Below are 25,691 nucleotides of genomic sequence, written 5' to 3' on the forward strand. Positions count from 1 at the left end.
AGGGAAGAAATGGAGTGAATGGCAATTTTCTACCATTCTGCACACAGGAGACTGCTGCCACGTTCTCGTGGCGCAGGAGAAAACCTAAGTACAATATAAGCCTCACGGGCAGATTCAAAGAAGCACTTGTTAGCAGGGATTTGCCAAGTTTCATACTCGGCTGAGATCATTAAGAGCCCACATCCAAAGTCTGAAGGCTAAAGCCTAGTTAATGGACTTAGGATGGCACTACTCCCTATACGGGAGAGCTTCAGAAGATTAACTGTTCTTATTTTTAAACTGTCTCTGTTTTTTAATGATAATTCCATCAGCATTAAAGTGTGGACTGATTCCTACTTCAGCTGAGCAAATAATGGAACCTGCTCATTTAGCCCCACACAGAAAATTTGCTTACTTTCAGGTTTCACATTAATACAAGGAGAGAACAAAAAGAATCAAGAGTACTTTGTACTTAAAAACACACTGGCTTACCCTACGCTACCATTTCCCAAACTGCCTCCCTATTAGAAGAAGAAAAACACAACCGGGCCTGGCATTCACCGCTTTAAAACCCTGCCTTCCTGAAGTCTGCATCAGAGAAGAGCGAAGCCAGGCACTTAAGAGAACAGGTTCAGGCAAAGTAGTTTTTAAAAAGCAAGGAGCATGCCTGGCCTCCAGCACCTTCCTCTGGCTTCCTCCAGATGCCGAAACACACTGCCACCGTGTAGAAAGGGCTGAGAGTCTCAAGTGAAGAAAAGGGCAGGAGCCTTTACAGCACAGTGAGGGTTTTCTGAACCTTCCAGCAACACAAACCGCGCCTCTACCCATCTGGGTCACACCCCAGTGAAGAATCAATTTCATGGCTAAGAGATTTCCTACGAATGTCAACGGGCATTGCTGCTCCACAAAAACAAAAACAAAACACACGCACAAACAAGAAACAGTTGTTGGTATCAGGACAACCTTCTTAGCTGAAGGACTGTTCACATCAAAGTCTGTATCTCCCCAAGGGTGCTAAGAACCGGCAGAGGAAGGCAAAGCTCTCCCGACAAACACAAGTCAGGGATAAGGGGTTCGATATGCAAAGTCTTTTATTTAAAATTTGAAAAGTTAAGACTTACGACCACCTCAGTCTACGCCATTCCCACCTCATAGGGAGGAATGACGGGTTCAGACTCGTGCAGAGCTGCATGAATTTACAGAACTCTGTAGGCACTTTAGAAGTGAAGCTTGGCTTCAAAATACAAACACTGGGGGCTTTGGCTCAACCTTTTAATATAAAAAATTCACTGATGTACAAAAATGTGAAAGTGTGACAATGACAACATATGAAATCCTGTGATTGAGAGTCCCCTCGAGAGCGCGCCATGGTGCCCGTGCACCCGCCCACACATACCCTGGCGTGGAAACAGAAGCTAATGCAAACCATTGCTACCAAGAAGCGCCGACATGAGCATTCTCCACTCCACCAATCACAGATCAGTATCTACTCTGAACATTCAGTAACGAAAAGTACGGCATCTTCCGGGAACAGCAAGGCAGACTTCTTACTCACGATGGACCAGCACAAATAAACCCAGCAAAAAGAGTACCGCATACTGGAAAATAAACACAGAACATCACAAGTCAGGGAAGCTTTTAAAAGTTTAGAGGTCCTCGGAGTTCATGAATAAGCGGGTCTTTGTGGCCATGATAAATTACTAAATGATCCAACTAGCTGGTAATCCATTTAACAGTTTTCCAAAATTAAGCAAAAGATCATATATATATATATATATATATATATATACATACACATGACAGAGACAGAGAAAATCTCAAGTAGGCTCTATGCTCAGCACAGAGCCCAACGCGGGGCTCGATCCCACTACTCTGGGATCATGAGCTGAGCCGAAATCAGGAGTCAGACGCTCAACCAACTGAGCCACCCAGGAGCCCCAAAAAATCCCATTTTTAATGAAACAAACAGTGTAGGCTCTTACCTTAAATTTAGGGTAGTCATTCATGAGGATCGTCACAATCCCAATATAAGGAACAAATCTAAACAAACAAACAAAAAACTGATCATCACAGAACTCCCCAAGCAGCCATTCTCATTAACCAAATATTCTCAATTATCTTCCATAGAAAACTAATTTTTCAGTTCACAAAGTCCATTCGCACAGACTGTCCTAGAAGATCCTTTCAACAACTCATGTGACAGGGAAGTTAGGAATATCACCATTTTATAGATGAGGAAACAGATGCTCGTGCCTGAGGTCCATGGCTTCTGTGGCCAAGAACCAGAACCAGATCTAAGGTCTCAGGCCTCTACATGGTGGCTCTCAGGCCACATGCGGACTCAGTGCTAGGGGCTGGGTTTGTGGTCATAACCTTCAGGGAGTGGTCAATATCTCTGGGGAGACAAGGCAAACACAGCCAGATTGTTATAAGGTACTTCATATTAAATGTCCAAAAAGAGAGCGAAAGAGCTCCATTACAGTACTGAAGATTTCAGCACCCTCTCACTTGTTCACCACCTGTACTCTGGCTCTCTTAATCCTGAACCTTTTTCCAGAACAGTTCAAATCACCATATGCAGCAGACCAGTCTCACCAACCATCTTCCTTCACATGTCTGCAGAAGCGGACTTTGAGGACCACAAACTTTCCCTGAAACCCCTTCCTCCGTGGTTTCTCTAACACACCACAAATCTATTTCTCTACCTACCTCTTGGCTGCTATCCCTTTGGTGTTTTTTCACTAGTCTTTCTTTCCCCTCGCCCCTAAAGTTTATCCCCTGAAAACTAGGTAAAACCACTGTTAAATAACTTCATAGACCTGATATATTTCCTTTGAAGTCTTTACCACAATATTTTTAAAGTTTATTTATTTATTTGGGGGGCGGGCAGAGTGAGAGAGAATCTCAAGCAGGCTCTGCACTGTCAGCGCTGAGCCCAACATGGGGCTCGAACCCATGAACCACGTGATTGTGATCTGAGCTGACATCAAGAGTCGAACGCTTAACAGACTGAGCCCCCCAGTTTTTTTTTATTATGAAACTAGCTGCACAACTAGCTGTGTAGCGTCTGTCTCTCCTACGAGACTCTAAGCTCTGTAAGCGCAAAAACGATGCCAGTCTTGTTCCCCAGTGTATCCTCAAGGCCAAACGTAACACCTTGCACCGGTCGTAGGCATCTAGCAAATAACTGCCTGACTGAATGTTTGCATGTCCAGGCCTCTTTTTTCCCCTTTCCCTTGGAGACCTCATTTGCTCCAGGACTCCACTTCTCCCCTCGATGCAAAATACTCAACTTCCTAAGAATTCAGGGGGGAAAGAAAAGGTCAGCAGGGGCCGTCAACGTGGAAGGAGATGGCACTTAGCAAATGAACAACTTTCTTCTTTCTCCTCCTGTTTTACCGCCTCCACTTTTACTCCAGGGTGGGCTCCATGATACTGACCCAGAGCCTGTCCTAGAGAAGGGAGGCTGGACTGAGGTGGAGACTGAACTTTGCGTACTTTAAAACAGCCCAGATGCTTCTACTATTCAGGGCTGTGCCCCACGCCAAAGGTGCACAATGGGCAACGACCTCTGACATCACCCCTCCCTATCGAAGCCTTAAGGCAAGCTTGAAAAGCAGAAGTTTTGTCTTTGGTGCACTTCACTTCCTTTGAAGAACTCCTCTTACTTCCTGTCTCCGGTCCTCACCCCGTCCTGGCAGCATTACCAGACCCATCCCTCTCTCTCCCCATTCCCAAACTCTCACTCCATAAGTTGGTGTTTCCTAAAACCTAGGCCTCCTTTGTCAGAATCACGTGGATAGCCTGTTAAAACGTGGCGGATCTTCCCCAGATTTGTGGAGTCAGAGCATCTATGGAGGGTGGGGCCCAGATAGTGCTTCTGCACTCTCGGGTAGCAGAGACTCAGTTCTAGCTAGTGAGGTGCCTGGACCTGGCATGTGGAGGCAAATAATACCCCTCCTAGGGCCCAGGCTTTAGTTTCAACCCCTGGGACCTCTAAGAGCTGAACATTCACAGTCCCTCCAGGGTGGCAGAGCTAAGTTCCAGGAGGGTAGATTCAGGTTTTCTATAGTTTTAATACGTATTTTTTCTTTTTAATGTTTTAACTGTTATTATTTTGTCTCATTTATAGCATCTTCATAGAAGCAATAGCTTTCTGTGGGGTGAATCATCTAATTTAAGAATGTGAAGACAGGGGTGCCTAGTGGCTCAGTCGGTTAAGCATCTGACTTGGTTTCAGCTCAGGCCACGATCTCATGTTTTCCTGAGCTTGGGCCCCATGTTGGGCTCTATGCTGGCAGCACGAAACCTGGTTGGGATTCTCGCTCTCCCTCTCTCTCTGCCCCTCCTCCACGCACACTGTCTCTGTATCTCTCAGAATAAATAAATAAGCTTACAAAAAAAAAGGATGTAAAGACAGATGTCTCACAGTCAAATGCAGACTAAATGCGATAAAAGCACCTGTGATTTCCACTAAACCAGGGCCAGGCTGCTTATGCTGGTCTGATGATTAATCCGCAGCCATTCTCACAGACAAGACTTTTGCTGTTCCCTCCACGCATTATCCATGCTCCAAGAGCCTTCGGCTCCCGGTGATCATACAGCCTGTTTATGGGTTACCCGTGGAAGTGTCTTGCCCCCCTAAGGCTGGTTTTTTCCTTGCCCCGACACAAGTGAAACGGCAGCAACTTGGACTTTAGGAGCAATGGAAGCAAATAATATGTCAGGCAGCCCGAAGTCAAACAAGAGATTTAATTCTCTGTCTCACTGGTTCCCTCCACGGACAGAGGCACCAAAGGTGCAAATCAAGTGCACAAGGCTACCATTATCGGTCGTCTTAAATTCACATCAGGCGCACGTTTCCCTACTCTGCTCGGAGAAACTCTGCCAAAGCGGAGTTGATAATAAGCAGAAGAAGGTTTAAAAGAAGTGAGACAAGTGCCACCCAGAAAGCCACCTCCAAGAGGTGCCGGTGCCAGGTTAACAACCAGGAGGCAGGGGACGGATAACACATGCCCCCCCTGGGGTTCTTGGGAGCAGAGGTGCTGGGGAGGGACGGACCGGCTGCTCACACTCGGGAGAAAATGATTTTGTCAGCTGTCAAAAGGGAGGCCTCTATCTGGGAGCTGACTTTAAAAGGGTCATTGTCTCTACCCCAGAATGACGTTTCGAGTTAAGGAAAAAGTACACTTGAAAAGCCTCGTCCTTAAAACTGACTTTACTGAACAGAGCGCTAAATCACTCTGCTCCTTTCTGTGTATGTCTCTCTTCATTGTCACTACATCCCACTGCTCAGCTTCTGCCTGTCTTTCGTCTTTCTCTACTCTTATGGCTAAGGTCCTCTTGTGTTTTTCAACATCCTGAATTTAGACAGAAATCACTCCTACTAGACACTTGGTTGGTTCAGTATTAGTTTCACTTTCTACGGGTTGTCTTTATTACATGTTATAACATGAATAAGGCTTGAAAACATTCTGCTAGGTGAAAGAAGCCAGACATAAACGAAGACCACATATTGTAAGATTCGGTTTATATAAAACATTCAGAACAGGCGATGCATTGAGACACAAAGTAGATTAGCGGTTGCCAGGGGCTGCGGGGAAAGGGGACAGGGGACTGGCTGCCGAGGAGTATGGAGTTTTCTTTTGGGAGTGTGGCCGTGCTCTGAGATTAGACAGTGGTGACGGCCGTGTAACTTTGTGGATATAATAAAACCCACTGAACTGCGTACTTCTACGGGGTGAACTTTATTTTCTAATATATGTGAATTCTATCTCAATAAAAGTATTTTACCTTTTTATTTAGGGCCTTAGGCCTCAGCGTACAAATTTTTAGTGGACAACTATTTGAAAAAAATTTTTTTTTTTTTTTTTTTTTTTTTTATTGCACAAAGACATTTGTACCAGTCACTGACTGACCTGAAAAAAAGTTATCCTCAAGGTTTGGGTACAGTCTGACTTTGAATGATCAGTTTAGTGTTTTATAAACAAATTTCCACAAAAGGTGGTGCTCTGCCCACTGTGTCAAGGTAAGTGTCAGTATAATCAACGCCAAGTAAATCTGTACAGCTAAGGGTCTGTGCGCCTGCTGTCTCCCAGATGTTTATACTTGATGGAAAGTTATTTAGTTCAGAAATTGCCAGGCTATTCCTTTTCTTAATTAAAAGCTACAAAAAGGTCTGTATTTTCAATGTTGGGATTTTATTTTATTTTTTTAAAGATTGTATTTTTGGGGGGGTGCCTGGGTGGCTCAGTCAGTTGAGCGTCTGGCTCTGGATTTCAGTGTCACGAGTTCAAGCCTTGTGTTGGGCTCATGCTGAGCACAGAGCCTACTTAAAAAATAAATAAGTAAAATTAAAAAAAGATTTTACTTTTTAAGTAATCTCTTTAATCTCTTTTAAGTAATCTCTGAGCTAGCCAGGTGCCCCTCAATGTTGGGATTTTAGAAATAACACTGTATATAGATAAAGATTTTTAAAAAATTCTTCAGAAAGACATACTTTAAGCATGTTTAGGGGTACCTGATTGGTTCAGTCGGTGAAGCAGGCGATTCTTGATCTCAGAGTTGTGAGTTCAAGCCCTATGTTGGTGTAGAGATTAATTCAAGCATTTTTTAAAATGTTTATTTTTTGAGAGAGAGACAGAGAGAGAGAGAGAGAGAGAGAGAGAGAGAGGGAGGGGCAGAGAAAGAGAGAGGGAGACACAGAATCCGAAGCGGGCTCCAGGCTCCGAGCCGTCAGCACAGAGCCCGACGCGGGGCTCGAACCCACGAACCGTGAGATCGTGACCTGAGCCGAAGTCAGCCGCTTCACCGACGGAGCCACCCAGGCGCCCCGGGTGTAGAGATTACTTAAAAGTAAATAAAATCTTTTCTAAAAAAAGGCATACTTAGCTCCAACATAGGAAAAGGAGTTCCCTCGAACTGGAGGCACGCACACAAACAGCTTTACGAGAGACAAAACACACCAGTGCTTGTGCTGCTCCAATCTCTCTGGCCCCAAACCGACGCCTCTCATGCTACAGCTGAGGCGGCTCTCTCACGCTGCACTCTCTGTGGGAAGGGAACTCCTCAGTGTGGTGGCTGATCTCCAGCGGAATCACTGTGAACCCAGTGTCTACATAAGGAGGGCACGTTCTGACAGGGGTCAGAGCCCCACGGGGCATCTAAATAGTGAGAACCGGCAGCTATCCACTTCAGAAGCATTACGCCCGGACTTTTGGTGGGATGGTCCAGAGGGTGGGTTCCAGAGTCGGCCAGACGCCTCCCATCGTCAGCGTGGCCTTGGATAAGCAGCCTAACTTGTCTGTGTTTCCTCATCTGTAGAATGGAAATATTAGGGTTGTTCTGAGGTTAAAATGAGGTAATACTTGTAAAGATTTTAGAATGAGTCTCTGGCACACAGTAAGCCCTGGTAAATGTGAGTTCTCGTTAATACTATTAATAACATGAGGGTAGTAACAATTCCGTATGTCCTCACATCAACAACTTACAATTCCTGTCCTCCACTGATCTGTTCTCCTGATAAAATCTGAAATAAACAGGCTTCATATAACTTTTTAATTTCAGTTGACCTCAATGGTTTTAAGACTGGAAATAAAACAGCACGAAATAAACATGACAAAATTAATCTAGATGGATACTTTAAGTTGCTGACTTAAGAAACTACTCAAGAAATACGTTTCATGAAGCAGGATGAACACTGCTCTGGACCCCCAGAGACTAGACAGTGTAGACATCAGAGTACATGGAAGCTGTCCAGTAATGTTTCTTGAACAAATTAAATAAAAGATGAATTTTTAAAACTGTCACCCCAATCATCATCTCATCACTAATATTCTTTCACTGGACCCCATTTCCTCCCCTCTGGAGCAACGTACCTCAAGTTTTAGATGTATTCTAAGAATACGCTTTCAAAGGACACAGGGTGATTTGGTAGAACCAGCATCAAAACATTACACTCAATTGTGTGCGATCAGACGACTGGAAAGAGGGCCGCGTCTCATGTGACACGGATATCTCAATAAACGCTTTCCTCTGTACTCACCCCCTTGCTCTCCCCACGACATCCTTCTTCTCCAGCCAGTGTTGTCCTTGTTTATAGAGGCCTCGGTCATCAACCGCATTATTATCTCCTTTGGTCAAAAACTTGATATGTCCATTTTGCCTTAAAAGAGTACGGGAGACCCAAATTATCAAATACCTTCATGCCATTTGCAAGCACCAAATCTGCTTTTGTTAACTAAAACTCCAATGGAGCTGTGGTATTTGACCATCATGCCTAATATCAAAATAATCACCCATGTAGCTAAAAGGATGTTCACAACTGTGTTTATGAGAGGGAAAAACTGGAAACAGGCTAAAGTCTAACATTCAGGAGTTGAAATAAGCAAGCATTGAGAACGACGTTATAGAAGGACGGTTAATGACACTGGAAGATCATACAAATTTTATTACATGAAGAAAAGATTACATAATAGCATCGACAGTATAGTCTCATAAAAATATTAAAATAAACACAAGCCACCAATTTTCTGTAAACACAAAGAGCAAAGGAACACATTAAACTACCTCACGGGACATAATCGGCAGTAACCAGTAGGGGAAACTACAGAATAACCGACTTTCTTCAACAAGCTGTGAGGGACAAAGGAAGCAGGAGAAAGAATTTACAGGTTAAATGTAAGAGACTATCAAGCCATATCGTATAAGCCAACTGCAACCAAGGACCTTATTTGAATCAAAAAGTCAAACAAACTGCTAAAAAAAAAAAAAGTTATGACACAATTGGGAATCTGAACAAAGACTGGACACATAATGATGCAAACATACAGTTGTTCCTTCTTGGGGTATAACCATGCTGACTGTAGTTACGTTTTTAAAAGCTCATTGCTTATGCTTTATAGACACTTGCTAAAATATGTACATATGACACGACATGACATTAGGATCTGATTTAAGTCACACAGGCAGGACACAGGAAGAGGTAGTGTAGGTGGGGCCGAACTGACCACAGATTAGTAATTACTGGGACTGGCTGACAGGTACATGGGAGTTCATTATACAGTGTTGTATACTTCGGTGCACATTAGACAGTCTCCATAATTAATTAATTAATTTTAATTTTAGTTTTAAAGTAGGCTCCACACTCAACGTGGGGCTTGGATTCACGACCCTTGGATTCACTGACTGAGCCAGCCAGGCGCCCCAGAAATGCTCCACATTTAAAAAATAAAATGAAAGAAAAAAAAAAAAAACGATATAAAAGAGATCTGAAGTGATATACCCAAGGTAAAAGCAGTGGCCATCTATGGCTTTCTTTAGCTTACCTTTTTCTTTTATTTCTTTCTCCAACAAACATACATTGCTTTTACATGTCAGGGTTTATAGGAAAAGCATTTTACTTGATCAGGGAATTATTAGTTTAATTCTGCTAAAGAACAGAAGGTTGCCAATAATTTTAAAATTTAATTGAAAGCGAAGTACATTTCACAGTTTGATAAAGACTATCTTAAAATTAATTCAAGTGAGTTTGGGTTAACCACTGTATTAGAAAGAAGAAAATTAGCCTCAGCCTCCTATTGACTGATAGCCACTTAGATGCTAAGCCAAAAACTAGCTTACTAGACACTAAATGTGCAGATGAAACTAAATTGGAAGGTGCTACAAAACACCAAAACTAGTTAAGTGCAAACAGACATGCTAAAAATGAGATTCTGGTTAGAAAAAATGCAAATATATACAGAGAAAAAAAATAATGTGTAGCTGACAAGTCGGTGAGCGAAAGAATGTCTGAAACAGTCTGGAGAGTGAAAGAAGGCAGGTGCCGAGAGGGGCCGTCACAAGAGTCAAAGTCGGGAGCGCACAAAGGAAGAGTCCACTCAACCACGAAAACAGCAGCAAGCCCACAGAGGCAGAGGAGTAAAGTCAAGTTCGAGGAAAGGAGAACGGCGGAACGGGAAAGCTCCCCAGGAAAGGAAAGGGATGCTACAGCAGATCCGGGCTCTTCTGAAAGACCCAACTTACCAACAAAACACACAAACAGACCCGAGCTCCCGGGTCCAAGGTGTCGTCCGCAGGGACTGCTGGAGGGGTCCTGAAAAGCAGGGATCCCCTTCGACCTGATGGGAGTGGTGGCGGCCGGCTCCTGACCCACTGGCCGTCAAGACTCACTCCAGCACCTCACGGCTCACGGGCCCAAACACTGACCAGAGACACAGTCGCGTAGGCTTGTCCCTCACTAGCACAGGGACCGAATAGTTAGCATGCTGTCTCTCCGAGGAGCTCGGTGTGTGTGCGGCTGAATTCAACCAGCATAATACCGTGATGCTGGGGCGGGGGACTGAATCACTTTCTAGATAAGAAAAAGACCCCAGAAGCCAAAGGGGTGCAAAACAATCTCTCTGCACAGAAAAAGCAAAGCCCGTCGTCCCAACAGCAAAAATTTCTCCTTCCGAACACCTGACCACACGGTATTCAACATCATCAAATTATACCTTCTGTAATAGGCTGCACTCGCTAAATGCGCATGAGAGTACGCTAAGAAATAAGACAGGGTGGGAATTTATATGTGAGAAAAACATAAGCATTCAGAGTGACTAACAGGCTAACATGAGGAACTGTTCAAGAGAATTAAATCGACTGATGATAATTAAAAGCAATGTCACCTCTTTACATGGAAACACAACCATCATTACGAGCTAGCTCTTTTGTGACTCATTTAACCTGGAAGAAAATGGGAAACAAGAGAAGAGTAGGGGGAGAGAGGAGTAGTCAAAGAAGAGCTGTGGCACCGTTTGCCTCAGCAAGCGTATCTCCTAGCTCTCGTGCAGGAGTGAGGCGTGAGAACTCCCCTCGTTTTACTTAATTAAAACACAGTAATCACAGTCAACGCGGGAGGTGGCGGAGTCTTTAAAGACCACCACTGACCACCTTTTCGCAATACACTATTTTCCAAACGACCTTCTATTATAAATACTGGAAGTTTCTTAACGTTTTTTACAAGAGCTTCTGCCTGAGCTCAGCGGTGCACTGGATTATGTGTGCTTTCCCACTGCCCGGTCAGACAGCTCAGCGCACGCGGTTAGTGTCATCCCAAGAACAGGAAGGGCTAGGGAATGACTACGCAGGGTACAAAGAACAGATTCAAATTCATGGACCCAATACCAACATATTAAGCGGTACTTGGCCAGCTGGTCTTTTAGTTTAGGGATTCTTTGCATACGGGGTAACACCAGTATATTCCACCATATGTTCATGAAATCATCACGTTACAAAAGATAGTAGAGTAGATCCCAGTGCTGTACGGGGGAGAAAATGTGTGTTTATAACACAAAGAGAAGATGACTCCAAATTTAACATTTTCTCCGGGTGCTAGGGTTACAGGTGATTTTGTTTGCTGTCTTTCCTAAATGTATACAGGATTGTGTGTATACATGTAATAAGAGTGTTCACAAGACGGAGAGTCAATATATGAAAAAAAAGAGCTTTATATGATATTTACAAATTTACAAAGGCACAGCACACAAGGAGCAGGTGGAGAAGGAGGAATGAGATAAAAGAAAGAGGTCGGCTGAACAATTCCCACCTCTATCGTTCTCAAAGCTCAGGATTTTATTTCTTTTTTTTTTTTTTACGTTTTTATTTATTTTTGAGACAGAGAGAGACAGGGCATGAATGGGGAGGGGCAGAGAGAGAGGGAGACACAGAATCGGAAGCAGGCTCCAGGCTCTGAGCCGTCAGCCCAGAGCCCGACGCGGGGCTCGAACTCACGGACTGCGAGATCGTGACCTGAGCTGAAGTCGGACGCTTAACCGACTGAACCACACCCAGGCGCCCCAGGATTTTATTTCTTAAAATAATGTTGGGATGAAAGAAATGAGTAACAGTACAAAAATCAGGCTGAAAAGGTTCAGGGCACATTTACCACAAACAATCCATTCTGGTTGTCATTTGGTCCCACATTTAATAACAGTATTAACGCTATTAAATCAAATGATTATCAGGGTGCCCAGGTGGCTCAATCGGCTGAGCATCCAACTTTGGCTCAGGTCATGATCTGCCAGTTCGGGAGTTTGAGCCCCACGTTGGGCTCTGTGCCATCAGCTCAGAGCCTACAGCCTGCCTTGGATTCTGTGTCTCCCTCTCTCTCTCTGCCCCTCTGTCACTCCTGCTCTGTCTCTCTCTCAAAAAAAAAAAAAAAAAAATTTTAAGAAAAAAATTTATATGATTATCACAATCAGTATTTTAGTCTCCCCAAAAGAAAAAAGGAAATTGGAAGCTTCAGAATATTAGCTGGATCTGTTATCTAAACAGGACTTCAACTTGGAGGCATCTCCAGAATCCAAAATGAATCACCAACCTTAAAATATTCAGCATTCTGTTAAAATTATTTTTAAATTTTAAGGACTGTAATTGATGTAATATCTGTCAATGAACCTGTCCTAAAACAAGATGAACTGTTTAAAATAAAACACTCAATCAATTTTGAGGGACTGCATATGAAAATGGACAACTTTTGCTCTACCCAAAGCAGGGCCTGAGTTTAATTTGATTTTCTCTGCTAAGTTCAGTTGGTTCTGCTTTGCTTACAAAAGGCAAAGCTAAGAACAAACGCTGCAAATTAACTCTGAGACTCTGGAAAACACTACCTGTACGGAATAAACCTTCATAATTCCACACTAAAGTTATTTTTTTAATTTTTAAAATTTATTTTGAGAGAGAGAAAACGCAAGAGGGGGAGGAGTAGAGAGAGAGAGAGACAGAATCCCAAGCAGGTTCTGCACTATCAGCGTGAACCTGACACGGGCTTGAACCCATGAGCAGTGAGATCACGACCTGAGCCGAAGTCGGACGCTTAAGTGACTGAGCCACCCAGGTGCCCCCAAACTAAATTTCTAAAAAAATTCAGTCATTCCTTTCTAGTCAATAGCAGAATGCTGTTTTAAAATTATAATCTTTCAAAATATAGACTGAAGTTTGAAAAAAAAGAGCAGTCAGATCTTCATTTCATCAGTGAAGAAGGAATTCTCTTAAACTAGAATGTTTAGGGGATTGTCGAAAAGCAACAGTTGACAGGTCCTTCTTTAAGGGGAGAAAAAAATTATCCTAGAGGGTGGGGTAAGAATAACATAATATTTATTTAGGGCTCCCCCTCATTCCCAAGAGCCTAAATCACCTGCTCACCGTTCTACTTGTCCTCTGTCCTCCAGGACACCTACTTTTTCCTTCATTTTTTTCTTTCCTTCCCTCCTGAATGATTCCTAAGCTAGAAGTACCATAGATTTAGAAGGGAGGGGGTGAGGAATACAGAGCTGGACAGGGAAGCACAGGCTCAGAACTCACAGATCTTGTAATTCATCTTCCAAAACCTCTTAATATTACAGATAAAGAAGCCCACCAAGAGAGGTAAAGTTTTTTGCTCATTGTTATGCCCCACCTCTACCTCCAGGTGATTCTAAAGGTTTTACATACGTCCTTTCTAATTCTAAATCTTTAAAAAAATTTTTTTAAAAATTTAATGTTTGTTTATTTTTGAGAGAGAGAGAGAGAGAGAGAGAGACAGAGTGAGGGTGGGGGAGGGTCAGACAGAGAGGAAGACACAAAATCTGAAGCGGGCTCCAGGCTCGGAGCTGTCAGCACAGATGCGGGGCTTGAACTCACGAACTGTGAGATCATGACCTGAGCTCAAGTCAATGCTTAACCGAATGAGCCACCCAGGTGCCCCCCGCCCCGCCCCATTCTAATTCTGAAATGCAAGAAGGGTCTATGTTTAAAAGAGTAATTATATTTCAGAAAGTTTCTTTGGAATTTGAAAAAGTTGATAAATTTATTCTTGTTTGACATATCTATTAGATTGCCTTAAAGATTTTTTTTCAAAAGATTAAGGAGGGCTACTTCATCAATTACATTAGAAAATTCTATTTTGGGGGGGGTGCCTGGGTGGCTCAGTGGGTTAAGCATCCGACTTTGGCTCAGGTCATGATCTCGCGGTTTGTGAGTCCAAGTCCCGCGTCGGGCTCTGTGTTGACAGCTGAGTCTGGAGCCTGCTTCGGATTCTGTGTCGTCCTCTCTCTCTGCTCCTCCTGTGCTTGCGTGCTCTCTCTCTCTCGAAAATAAACATTAAAAAAAAAAAAAAGAAAATTCTATTTGGGACCATCTGTTATGTCATGTGCTCTGGGGGATGATATACAGGGCTATGGATCTGATTGTGAAGTAAAAGGCAACCAAGAAAAACTTCCAGAAAAAACTTCAGAGAGATAAATGAATTAATAAATAACTACTTAGTTTTCTAAATGTCTACCAAACCTTCAGGTGTTCATAAAAGTGGACTGGAAGAAGTACCTAGGTGCTCCCCACACTTCTTAATCTTCAGGCCATCAAAATTAAATACTCAAAACACTAAAACATGAAAACATTTTAAAACAGAGAGAATATAGTTTGCACATACTTTTCATGAATCTTCAAGACTCGATGAACTATAGGAATCTCTCTTCCTTCTATCCTAAAAACAACAATTTCTCCCACTCGGATGGGATCTTCAACTCGGTTTGTTAAAAAGAGAAGATCTCCTCTATGAAATGCAGGTTCCATGCTGCCACTATGAGGGAAAGAAGTTAGTAAAAAGAAAATGTGAGATTAAAATTACTTTCAAAATTAGATACTCAACAAAACAATCAAAAGTACCACCCTTGGAATATACTCGATACCTTAACAAATATATCAACATCAATGTATACTCTCAAAATATGGTTTCCACGGACTAATGAGTTATACAAAGCTTTCTTTAGTTTTCAGCCTTTACTAACTAGATCCATTTCAAGCATTGCTATTCAAAGGAGCTTAAATCTTGAAAAGGGCAATGTTACTAATTCCTTAACCTTTTAAAATTTCAAGTGACAAATGGAATATAAAAGAATGAACTTTATAAACACTGCCCTTATTCCCACCTCATCTGAAAACGCTAAACATTATTCAAAATATATTCAAATGAGAACTGGGTCATCTTCTGCCATTTATAAAGATATAGACCAAGATGACCTTACGGTTTCGACCCATTTAGAAGGAAAAACACCCCATCAAGTCAAAGAACAGTCAGCTACAAAGATAATGCTTCTGTTTTCCACTTACTTATTTTAAAAAGAGACACAAGAAAGAAAACCAAGAACAAGAGCAGGGATTTTTGTCTAAGAATTTCAGAAACGAGTAAAGGATTCAATGCCATGGTGATTAGTGAAGACAAACTTCTAGAGTGTCTTCTCACCTCTCCTCTGGTCCACCCTGTACCAAGTTCTTCAAAGGTCCTATGATATTTGTACTAATTAATGAACCTTTTCTTGCTATGAAGAAATAGCCCATCAGTATTATTTTCTGAAACTCGAACTCCAGTGCCCCATAACAATAGATTTAGTAAGAGAAAAATAGATAAGGATTAAAATCTAATATAAGAATAATGACAAAGTCCAAACATGTCTTTATGGAGATTCTGGGACCTCATAAGAGAATATAGCAGTGGTTCCCAAACTTTGCTGCATATTAGAATCACCTGGGGAACTTTTAAAAAAATTCCACATGCTAGGTCATATCTCTGGCCAATATAAAGCAGAATCCTTGGGAATGGGAGGCAGGCAGCAGTATTCTGTAAAGACCCCAGGTGATTCCAACGTATAGTAAAATCTGGGAACCGCTACGTACATGGATTTTCCAGGACATGTTTATTCTCAACACTTTTGTTAAGGTTCCTCAGGGGACAATGAGTGTTCCCTTTTTCAGATGTTCAGGCAGAAGACAGGACAGGTGTTTGGTGAAAACGTTAGAGAAAGTATTCTAGACATGTAGTTTTCAAGGTTTTACTGATTGCTTTTTAAAATCAGTGACATCCTTTGTTCAAATAAAACCTTGCTTGAAAATTATATAAATAAAACAGAATAAAGCTGAGTTGCTATGGTTTAATAGTTCATTTTTATTGAGCATTTACTGTATACAAAGTGCTATTCTGTTTCTTTTAAATAATCTTCAGAACAACTCTATGATGTAGATATTATTTTTTATTAATTTTTTTAACACATTTTTTTTTGAGAGAGAGAGAGAGAGAGAATGAGTGGGGGAGGGGCAAAGAGAGAGGGAGACACAGAATCTGAAGCAGGCTCCAGGCTCTGAGCTGTCAGCACAGAGCCCAATGTGGTCTTGAACCCACGAACTGTGAGATCACGACCTGAGCCAAAGCTGGATGCTCAACCGATGGAGCCACCCAGGCGCCCCTGATTTAGATATTATTATTACCCCAACTTTATAGATAAGGAGATTGAGGCTAAGAAAGGTACAAAGTTATCAACCAAAAAAATTATACAGAGGAGATCTGAACAGGGAGTCCAACCGAATCTACTCTCACTGTGCTAAACTGCCTCTGAACCACTCTAGAATTTTAGGGAGTATTATAATCATACTGCATTTAAGAAACGTCACTTCTGGGGCACCTGGGTGGCTCAGTCGGTTAAGCATCTGACTTCAGCTCAGGTCATGATCTCACAGTTCGTGAGTTCGAGCCCCGCGTCGGGCTCTGTGCTGACAGCTCGGCGCCTGGAGCCTGCTTCACATTCTGTGTCTCCCTCTCTCTCTGCCCCTTCCCTGCTCATGCTCTGTCTCTCTCTGTCTCAAAAATAAATAAACATTAAAAAAGAAAAAGAAACATCACTTCAGAAGCTACAGAGTAAAGGATATTTAAATATTAATTTTTTAATGTTTATTTTTGAGAGAGAGACAAAGAGAATGTGAGTGGGGGAGGGTTAGAGAAAGGGAGACACAGAATCGGAAGCAGGCTGCAGGCTCTGAGCTGTCAGCACAGAGCCTGATGCAGGGCTTGAACCCACGAATGGTGAGATCATAACCTGAGCCGAAGTCGGACGCCTAACCAACTGAGAGATCCAGGCGCCCCAGGACATTCAAATATTTACTGAAATAATGAGTAAACTAGAAGAGACCAGAAGGTAGACTGGGAGACCAGTTGTCCAAACTATTACTTGGCAACCATTAAAAGTGTTATTAAAAATATGGACACGGGAGAATCACAAGGGGACAAATAAAGAAAAGGATGCACATACAGAATTACTTCAATTATGTAGGAAGTAATATACATGAAAAAAGAGACTAAAATGGTAATATTCATTATATCCCAAACTACGGGTGACTTCACTTCATCTAGATTCTTTGTGTTTTCAATGTTTCATACAATGAAAATATATTAACTTTCTCTGATTATAAAAGCATATTTTTAAAGGTCACTACAACAGCCCAGGCAGGAAATGCTGAGGGCCTGAAATAGAACAACAGCAGGGGAGACAATTAAAAGAGAGAGGGAAAACAACAAATTTGATGGCCAATCGGATATGACAGAAAGGGGTGAGCAAGGATGACTCCGGGGTTTTCAACAATGGCAATGGAGCAGATGGCAGTGACGGTCACAGAAACAGGGGGAAGAAGAACAGGTGGGTGGGAAAGGAGATGAATTTTACTTTTATTACGTGGAGTTTCAAGTGCCCGGTCAACATTCAGATGGAGATGTCCAGGGTAGGGTGAAAACAAGAGTCTAGATTTCAGAGAGAAAAATCTAGAAATCTAGACTTCGGCTCAGGTCATGATCTCACAGCTCGTGGGTTCAAGCCCCGCGTCGGGCTCTGTGCTGACAACTCAGAGCCTGGAGCCTGCTTCGGATTCTGTGTCACCCCCTCTCTCTGCCCCTGCCCCACTTCTGCTCTGTCTCTCTCTGTCTCAGAAATAAACATTAAAAAAAATTTAATACATCAATCATAAACTTTATAAAAAGTTATATATAAACCACTGAAATATTTTTAAACTGACTTCAGCTCTATAAAAGGGGAAAAAAAGTTTTGAAAGTTCCCTGAAACTCAGTTAATGAAAGTATGAAAGTATTTGTCTTCACCTGAAACTAACATAACACTGCGTGTTAATTATATTGGAATTTAAAAAATAAATAAAAAATTATTAACAAAGAAAAGTTATTTGTCTTTATCCCCAATGACTTCACAAAAGTCTTAAAGGCGGGTTCTCGGTTAGCCTGAGTCCTTTGAGGCATATTTGGTTCCACGTAAAAATTATATTCCTCGAAGTTACATGAAACCTGGGCCACCTGCTTTTACTTGGCCACCCAATCACATACATGACCTTTCTCTAATGACTGCTCCTTCCAGCCTTGATCAAATTCTCTTCCAATAGGACCTGGTCTCTTTTAATTTCCTTTCCTTATTTCACACCGCTGATCGGAAAAGCTTAGTATATAAATAAACCTCTTGCTGCAAAATAACTTATCCCAATGCCACTTTTAAGCCCCAAATGATATTACAAATTTTCTAGCTGCAGGACCACCACTGTGTCGAGCAGGGCCTTAGTTGAATCCCCTGTTCACTCCAACATCTCCATTTTAAGGGTCGTGAGATTGTCCTTAAGCAGCTCCACTGAAGGGAACTCAATATGAAAGAATCCCAGAAGACTCTCGAAAAGAAGCCTCCCCGGGCTCTCTCTCTACACCTTTTCCCCACAGCGCCAATTAGTGTGGTTTCTCCTGTCAGTGTTTGAAACTGAAGCTCTCCACTGAGTCTAAAACCGTCTGGGAACTTGGGGCGAAGTCTCTATACTCCCAGACTAGGACATTAAATGCTTTCCCAGCTAATAAAATCCATGCCTTTGGATCTCTAAAATTACAGTTCCGTGTGACTGTTAAGAAACACAGAACAAAGGTATGCGTAAGAGCAAGTAAGGTGAGAGTGAGACACTGGAGACCCAGTGCCCTGGTGCTGGAACCACTTGTTGCTGAAATGTGTACATCCTTTTCTTTCTTTTAAATTTTTCTTTAGTGTTTATTTATTTTTGGGAGAGAGAGAGAGAGAGAGAGAGCAAGTGGGGGAAGTGCAGGGAGAGAGGGAGGCACAGAATCCGAAACAGGCTCCAGGCTCTGAGCTGTCAGCACAGAGCCCGACGCGGGGCTCGAACTCACGGACCGCGAGACCATGACCTGAGCCAAAGTCGGACCCTTAACTGACTGAGCCACCCAGGCGCCCCTGAAATTCATAAATCCTAATACGACAATGAAGGAATCAAATTGATCTTATTAACAGTAATGTACTAGTATCTAGAATTTACACAACATTCGTGATTTATTTTATATTAACACACCATTATCTCCAGAAAAGACTTGAAAACAGCTTACATAATTAAACCCCAAATAAGACAGAACTATAATGATTCAATTCAACAACCAAGTGGTAATTCTCCCAGAAGGAGTTAGTTACTAAATTAGTTTTTTTTTTGTTTTTTTTTTTAAGCACTAGAGTATGAACACGAGGGTAGAGAAGGAGGAACGGTGGGAAAAAAATCAGTACTATCTGTCACTTTAAGAGACAGCACTGGTATCTTCAAAATTCCTGAAGTCTATTTAGAAGTGATATTTAAAGGTCAGCAGGAAACACGGAAATAATCAGTGATGCTTCTGTACTGACACTGAGTGCCGCAGAAAAACTCTTAGTTCGTGGAGAGGATACATAATCTAGTAAACTAACAACTAAGTATCAGTCTTGACTTATCCAAATGAGGAGCGTACCAAGACAGAAGAATTTCAGGAAAACACAGTACATTGAAACACTTTCTTAAGAGATGTGCCCAAAAGAAAACTCACAACAGAGTAATTGTTTCATAGAAAAGTCATGAGCCCTCTGGGGTCTGAATGGTAAGTGCCTAACAAGGCTGTGCATTTCTCACAGTTGAAAAATAGGAACTAACTTTCTTTCAGGCCCTCTTCTGGGAAAATGTAGTTTCTAGAACAATAATACAACGGTTATTCAGTTAGTCCATTTTTCTCTCAAGTAATGCCGTGCAACCCTATGCCGTGAAAAGAAGTTGTTACCTGAGCACCACTACGATCGGACTTTCACTTCCAGTTATGACCATTAACCCCTTCCAGATCATTAGTGCCGAGGAAACTATCATTCCAAAATTTAGGACTTGATAATACAGCTGTAAAAACAAAAGAGAGGAAAATCAGATCCATAATTATCCCCGCTCAAGAAAGCGACCGAGAGTAGTGTCAATTTAAAACATTTCAAGCAGTACCATCAGGGCAGCCGAAGTTCTGAAACATTCTTTAAAATACGGTCACAATTATACATCGGCATCCCGGAACAGCCCTCCTACCACCCAACAACCTGTCTCCTTTTCGTTTGCTAAACACGCTACCCTTACAGGAAACTTATGTTCAGAAATTTCAACAGACGTTATTTCATTTAGGCTACAGGACAGTTCCCCTCAAGTCCAATTTCATCCATGATACACACCAGCCGATAGATAGTAACATACCAGTGCTCCTGAACTCCTTCAGGACGTACTTCCCCACAACACTTATCTCTTGATAACCGTGGGCTATTTGATGGCCTGTGACCGCACTCCTCATTTTATGGTTGAGGAAACCTAGTCTCAGAGGGAGGAAATGACTTCGCCAAAGTCATACAGCTCGTCAGTCACACAGTTAGGACTCGAAGGCCAGCCTTTTCCGTCTTGCTGAATTTCCACTACTCGACAAATCGTCAAATTCTAGGACTTGAAGAAGCAGATACAACACCAAAAAGGCATTTCGTGTGAGGGAAATAATGTGAGCTAACTGTCACACTGAGACCGGATAATGGGTAAAAGCAGAGGATGATCGACTCATTTTCGTTACTTAAAAAAATATATGTGCGTGTGGACATGCTGCAAGACAACGGGTCTAGTCTTCAAAACTCAACATCATGAAAATAAAGGTGGGAGACTGTTCTAGATTAAAAAGGACTAAGGAGACACAACCAAATGCATTCAATGCATTCTGACTGGATCTTTGTTCAAAACAAAAAAATGCTCGTAAGAAAAAATCCCAACTATTCAAGACATTTTGGGGGGTGCCTGGCTAGCTTAGTCGGTATAGCATGTGACTCTTGATCTTGGGGTCGTGACTTTGAGCCCCACATTAGACGTAGAGATGACTCTGAAAAGGCATTTTGGGATCAATTGGGGAAACTCAAATATGACTTAAATTCTGGCACCCCTATGAAATATGATGTGCTCTGTGGATACAATTAACATCATCCTCAAAGAAGAAAATATGAACATTTTCTAACAGACACAAATATTTGCTATCCTTTGAGTACTGGCGTAATACAAGCATACAGTTTGACACTCCCATTTACAGGTAGGGAAACTGAGGCACGGAGAGGTTATGTGATGTGCTCATGGCTGCACAGCTGTTGGCAGGCAGAGTAGTAACTACAACTCAGGTCTCCTAAACTCTACCTCTTTGAGAGGGTAGCTTCTGAGAAGACCAAAAAAAATGGTCCTTTGATTCAGAAAACAGAATTGAGGAAATGGAGGAGAGGCTAGAAGTAGGAAAACTAGTTTCTAAGAAGTGATTATCGTCGACCAGTGGGTAAACAGTCAGGAATCCAGCTAAAGGCTGTATTTTCCAAATTTTTGATACTAAAAAAATCACCTACAGTACTGCTTAGAACAATAGATTCTACGCCCCAATCCCGAATTTCTGTGAGATTCCACACAAACTACCAAATGTAAAATATGGTTCCATTATCCCTTATTCAGGAGTCAGAAAGGTGTCATATTTCAAAATCGGCCAAATTTTGAAAAGGTAATCCTTGCGAGAACCATACATTTATATAACACCCCTAGCAGGGTCTATGGCAATATCCCCAAATCAAGCATGTTAATATTTCTGTGGCAAAACTTAAACAATTCACACTGAAACAAATAAAATCTAAAAATAGCCACATCTATCAGTTCAAGTATCTTTTTTAATGAGGTTTTTTTTAATGTTTACTTATTTTGAGAGCGCGTGAGTGCACACACATAAGGGCAGAAAAAGAGAGGGAGAGACAGCAAATCCCAAGCAGGAGCTAGGGAGGCTCTTTTATTTTACTCTTTTGAGTAAGGCTGTTGGTAGGAAAAAGAGGCGAGAAAAGAAAGGGAGAAGAACATGACAGTTTTCAAATTTTTGCTCAGATAGTGTGCTTCTGCCTAGGTTTCAGCCACTTACTTAGCTGTATAGGAGCCTTTTAAGGGACATACCAGTTATACACAGCGGGGGACTTTTAACCTTTTCCTCCTTAATAAGAACGATGGGGGTGACTTTGGTGATTAGATAAATTTCCCAACAATGACTCTATGGTGAAAGGCAGTATTACAAGTCTGAGGAAAAAGGGAAGGGTGGTTATGGGTGGAACAGTGACCTTGCAGGGACAAAGGAAATTGTAATTTTTGTCTTTCATGTTTCTTTTAAAGAATACTTTATTAGATCCCCCACACCTGTTCTGACAATGCTACACTGGTGCCCTTCTGAAAATGGAAAGATGACAATGGAAAGATTTTCATTAACAAAAAGACACTTGGAGGCGCCTGGGTGGCTCAGTCGGTAAACGGTGTCACTTGCGGGCACGCACATGAGCACTCTCTCAAAAAGAAATAAACTTAAATAAACAACAAAATAAAATACACTGTAAGTAATACATAACAAGAGCTCAAGAAAATTCAGCAAAATAAAAGCTGGTAAATTTTTTAACAGCCATAATCTATCTAGAAGATAGTGCGTTTAGATAGTGTGTGCATTTATCTGTTATAGTTATCAAAGACACAGTGTATTTCTTATTCTTCCAAAAGAGATTTGAAAGTTCAACACATAGGGTATTTTCGTAGAAGTCACACTTCTAGCAATCTCCAGCAAAGACAGAAGCGACCATGGAAGCAAAATGTGTCTCAGGGCTACAAAATGACAGTTGGCCTAAGTCTTCAATTCCTCTTAAGACCTCAAACTAAGAGACTCATCAGTCCATAACCACAATTCTCCTGCTGTCTAACTCACGAAAGAGGAAGTGCTTAGAAGCTGGGGTATTAGAGGCAAATATCCTGACAGCAGCTAGAAGTCATACAGATGGTGCTGGAAAAATTGAACGTGTTCAGAATAGATGCTGTTATTATGGTCCAGTAAAGTCACTGACAGTCCCAGTGATGACCTTAAATGATGATAACAAAAGATCTGGAATAGTCTAAACAGGCATAGTATTAATAACAGTAAGGTAAGTTTCATTTAAGACAAACCCATTATATCTTTTAAAAATCTGACACATGGGACACTTGGCTGGCTCAGTCAGAAGAGCAAGCGACTCTTGATCTTGGGGTCATGAGTTTGAGCCCCATGTTGGATGTAGAGATTACTTAAATAAATACAACTTAAAAAAAAAGATAAAAAATCTGACACAGAAAACATATCTTTACAAACATACCTTTATACCGATATACAATATCTTCTCATCACTGAAAGACATAAGCTACCAAAACTCACTGAACATGAAACAGATAATGTGAACAGAGCGATGTCTGTTAAAGAAATTGAATTTATAGTTTAAAGCCTTCCAACAAGGAAAAACTCCAGTTTCAAACGGCATTCACTGGTGAATTTTACCAAGCATTTAATGAAAAATCATAACGATTCAATGACAACTCTTCTAGAAAAATTGCAGAAGAGGAATAACATCAAGCAATCTAGCATACAAGTAATGGGATTTGTCAGGAGGAAGGGGAAGACAGGAAAAAACCTGAATAATGGCCAAAATTTTCCCAAATTTGATTAAATCTATAAACTTGTATATCCAAGAACCAGAACAAACTCCAAGCAAAAGAAACTTGAAGAAAACTACAACAAAATTAAAATAATCATCAAACTGCTTAAAACCAATGAGAAAGAGAAAACTGTAAAAGCAGCCAGATTTAAAAAAGACATTATGTAAAGAGGAACAAAGATCACAGCAGACTTCTCTTTGAAAATAACACATGCCGGGGCACCTGGGTGGCTTGGTCGGTTAAGCGTCCGACTTCGGCTCAGGTCATGATCTCACGGTCCGTGAGTTCGAGCCCCGAGTCGGGCTCTGTGTTGACAGCTCAGAGCCTGGAGCCTGTTTCGGATTCTGTGTCTCCCTCTCTCTCTGCCCCTTCCCTGTTCATGCTCTGTCTCTCTCTGTCTCAAAAATAAATAAACGTTAAAAAAAAAAAAAAAAAACACATGCCAGAAGTCACTGAAGCAACATCTTAAAAGTACTAAAAGGAAAATTATCAACCTAAAATTCTATCTGAGAAATTTCTTTCAAAAAGGAAGGCAAAATAAAGCCTTTCAAACATACAAAAATTAAAAAATACTTCTTCTTTAAAATTTTTTCAAGTTTATTTATTTGAGAGAGAGACAGCACGAGTGGGGGAAGGGCAGAGAGAGAGAGAGAGAGAGAGAGAGAGAGAGAGAGAAAATCCCAAGCAACCTCCACACTGCCAGCACAGAGCCCAATGAGGGGCTCGAACCCACGAAGCCATGAGATCATGAACTAAGCCAAAACCAAGAGTTGGGCACTTAACCGACTGAACCACCCAAGCACCCCTAAAAAATACTTCTTCATCGTGAGCAGACCTACACCACAAAAAATCTTTTAAAAAAGTCCTCCACGCAAAAATACCAGTCCCCCAAAAAATTAAAAACAGAACTACCCTATGACACAGCAAATGCACTGCTAGGTATTTATCCAAAGGATACAGATGCACTGTTTCGAAGGGGCACATGCACCCCAATGTTTATATCAGCACTATCAACAATAGCCAAGGTATGGAAAGAGAGCCCAAATGTCCACCGACAAATGAATGGATAAAGAAGATGTGTATATATATACAAGGGAGTATTACTGGGCGATCAAAAAGAATGAAATCTTGCCATTTGCAACAACATGGATGGAACTAGAGTGTATTATGCTGAGCTACATTAGTCAGAAAAAGACAAATATCATATGACTTCACTCATTCGTGGAAGTTAAGATACGAAACAGATGAACATAAGGGAAGGGAAACAAAAACAATATAAAAATAGGGAGGGGGACAAATCACAAGAGACTCTTAAATATAGAGAACAAACTGAGGGTTGCTGGAGGGGTCCTGGGAGGGGGGATGGGCTAAATGGGCAGGGGGCATTAAGGAGGACACTTGTTGGGATGAGCACTGGGTGTTACATGTAGGGAATGAATCACTGGATTCTACTCCTGAAATCACTATTGCACTATATGCTAACTAACTTGGATGTAAATTAAAAAGTAAAAGAAAAAAAAAAGTCCTCCAGGAAAAGTACCAAATAAAATCTAGATCAACACAAAGGAATAAGAGCAGATGTCAGTAAATACATAAACGCCTTTTCTTTTTAAAACAATTTTTATTTCAATATTTTTAAACTTCATTTATTTTGAGAGAGTGTGTGCACAAGTGGGGGAAGGGTCAGAGAGAGAGAGAGAGAGAGAGAGAGAGAGAGAGACAGAATCCCAAGCATGCTCTGAGCTGTCAGTGCAGAGCTGGACACAGGGCTCAAACTCACGAACTGTGAGATCATGACCTGAGCTGAAATCAAGAGTTGGATGCTTAACCGACTGAGCCACCCAGGTGCCCCTTCAAATAAAATTTTTAAAGACAATAGACTATTTAAAGCAAAAGTAACAATAAAGTATTTTGGCAAAATATACAGAAGTAAAATATATAACAAGAACCCAAAGGCAGAGGAGGGGAAATGGAAATGTATTATTGGAATGCTCTCATACTATACATGAAGTCATAAAATATAAGTTGAAGATAGACTGAGATGAGTTTAA

At 41.5% G+C, this 25,691-nt stretch overlaps 1 protein-coding gene across 3 annotated transcripts in view; it reads right to left on the minus strand.

Annotated features, from left to right (window-relative positions):
- Positions 1-1,052: 1,052 nt before the first annotated feature.
- SEC11A (SEC11 homolog A, signal peptidase complex subunit) overlaps positions 1,053-25,691 on the minus strand; it is a 40,582-nt gene continuing 15,943 nt past the window's right edge. The window contains exons 2-7 of one of the 3 annotated variants that reach the window (XM_049614248.1): positions 19,892-20,001; positions 14,426-14,575; positions 8,024-8,143; positions 7,470-7,507; positions 1,962-2,019; positions 1,053-1,577 (exon numbers count right to left, since the gene is read on the minus strand). In XM_049614248.1, the coding sequence (XP_049470205.1) occupies positions 1,994-2,019; positions 7,470-7,507; positions 8,024-8,143; positions 14,426-14,575; positions 19,892-20,001 (444 nt within the window). In that variant the 3' untranslated portion in view covers positions 1,053-1,577; positions 1,962-1,993. Of the gene's footprint in view, positions 1,578-1,961; positions 2,020-5,832; positions 7,297-7,469; positions 7,508-8,023; positions 8,144-14,425; positions 14,576-19,891; positions 20,002-25,691 lie in introns of those variants that run through there. The other 2 variants (XM_049614247.1, XM_049614249.1) reach the window with 2 other exon arrangements.

Source organism: Panthera uncia (assembly GCF_023721935.1).
Source record: "Panthera uncia isolate 11264 chromosome B3 unlocalized genomic scaffold, Puncia_PCG_1.0 HiC_scaffold_2, whole genome shotgun sequence".
NCBI classification, from domain to species: Eukaryota; Metazoa; Chordata; class Mammalia; order Carnivora; family Felidae; genus Panthera; species Panthera uncia.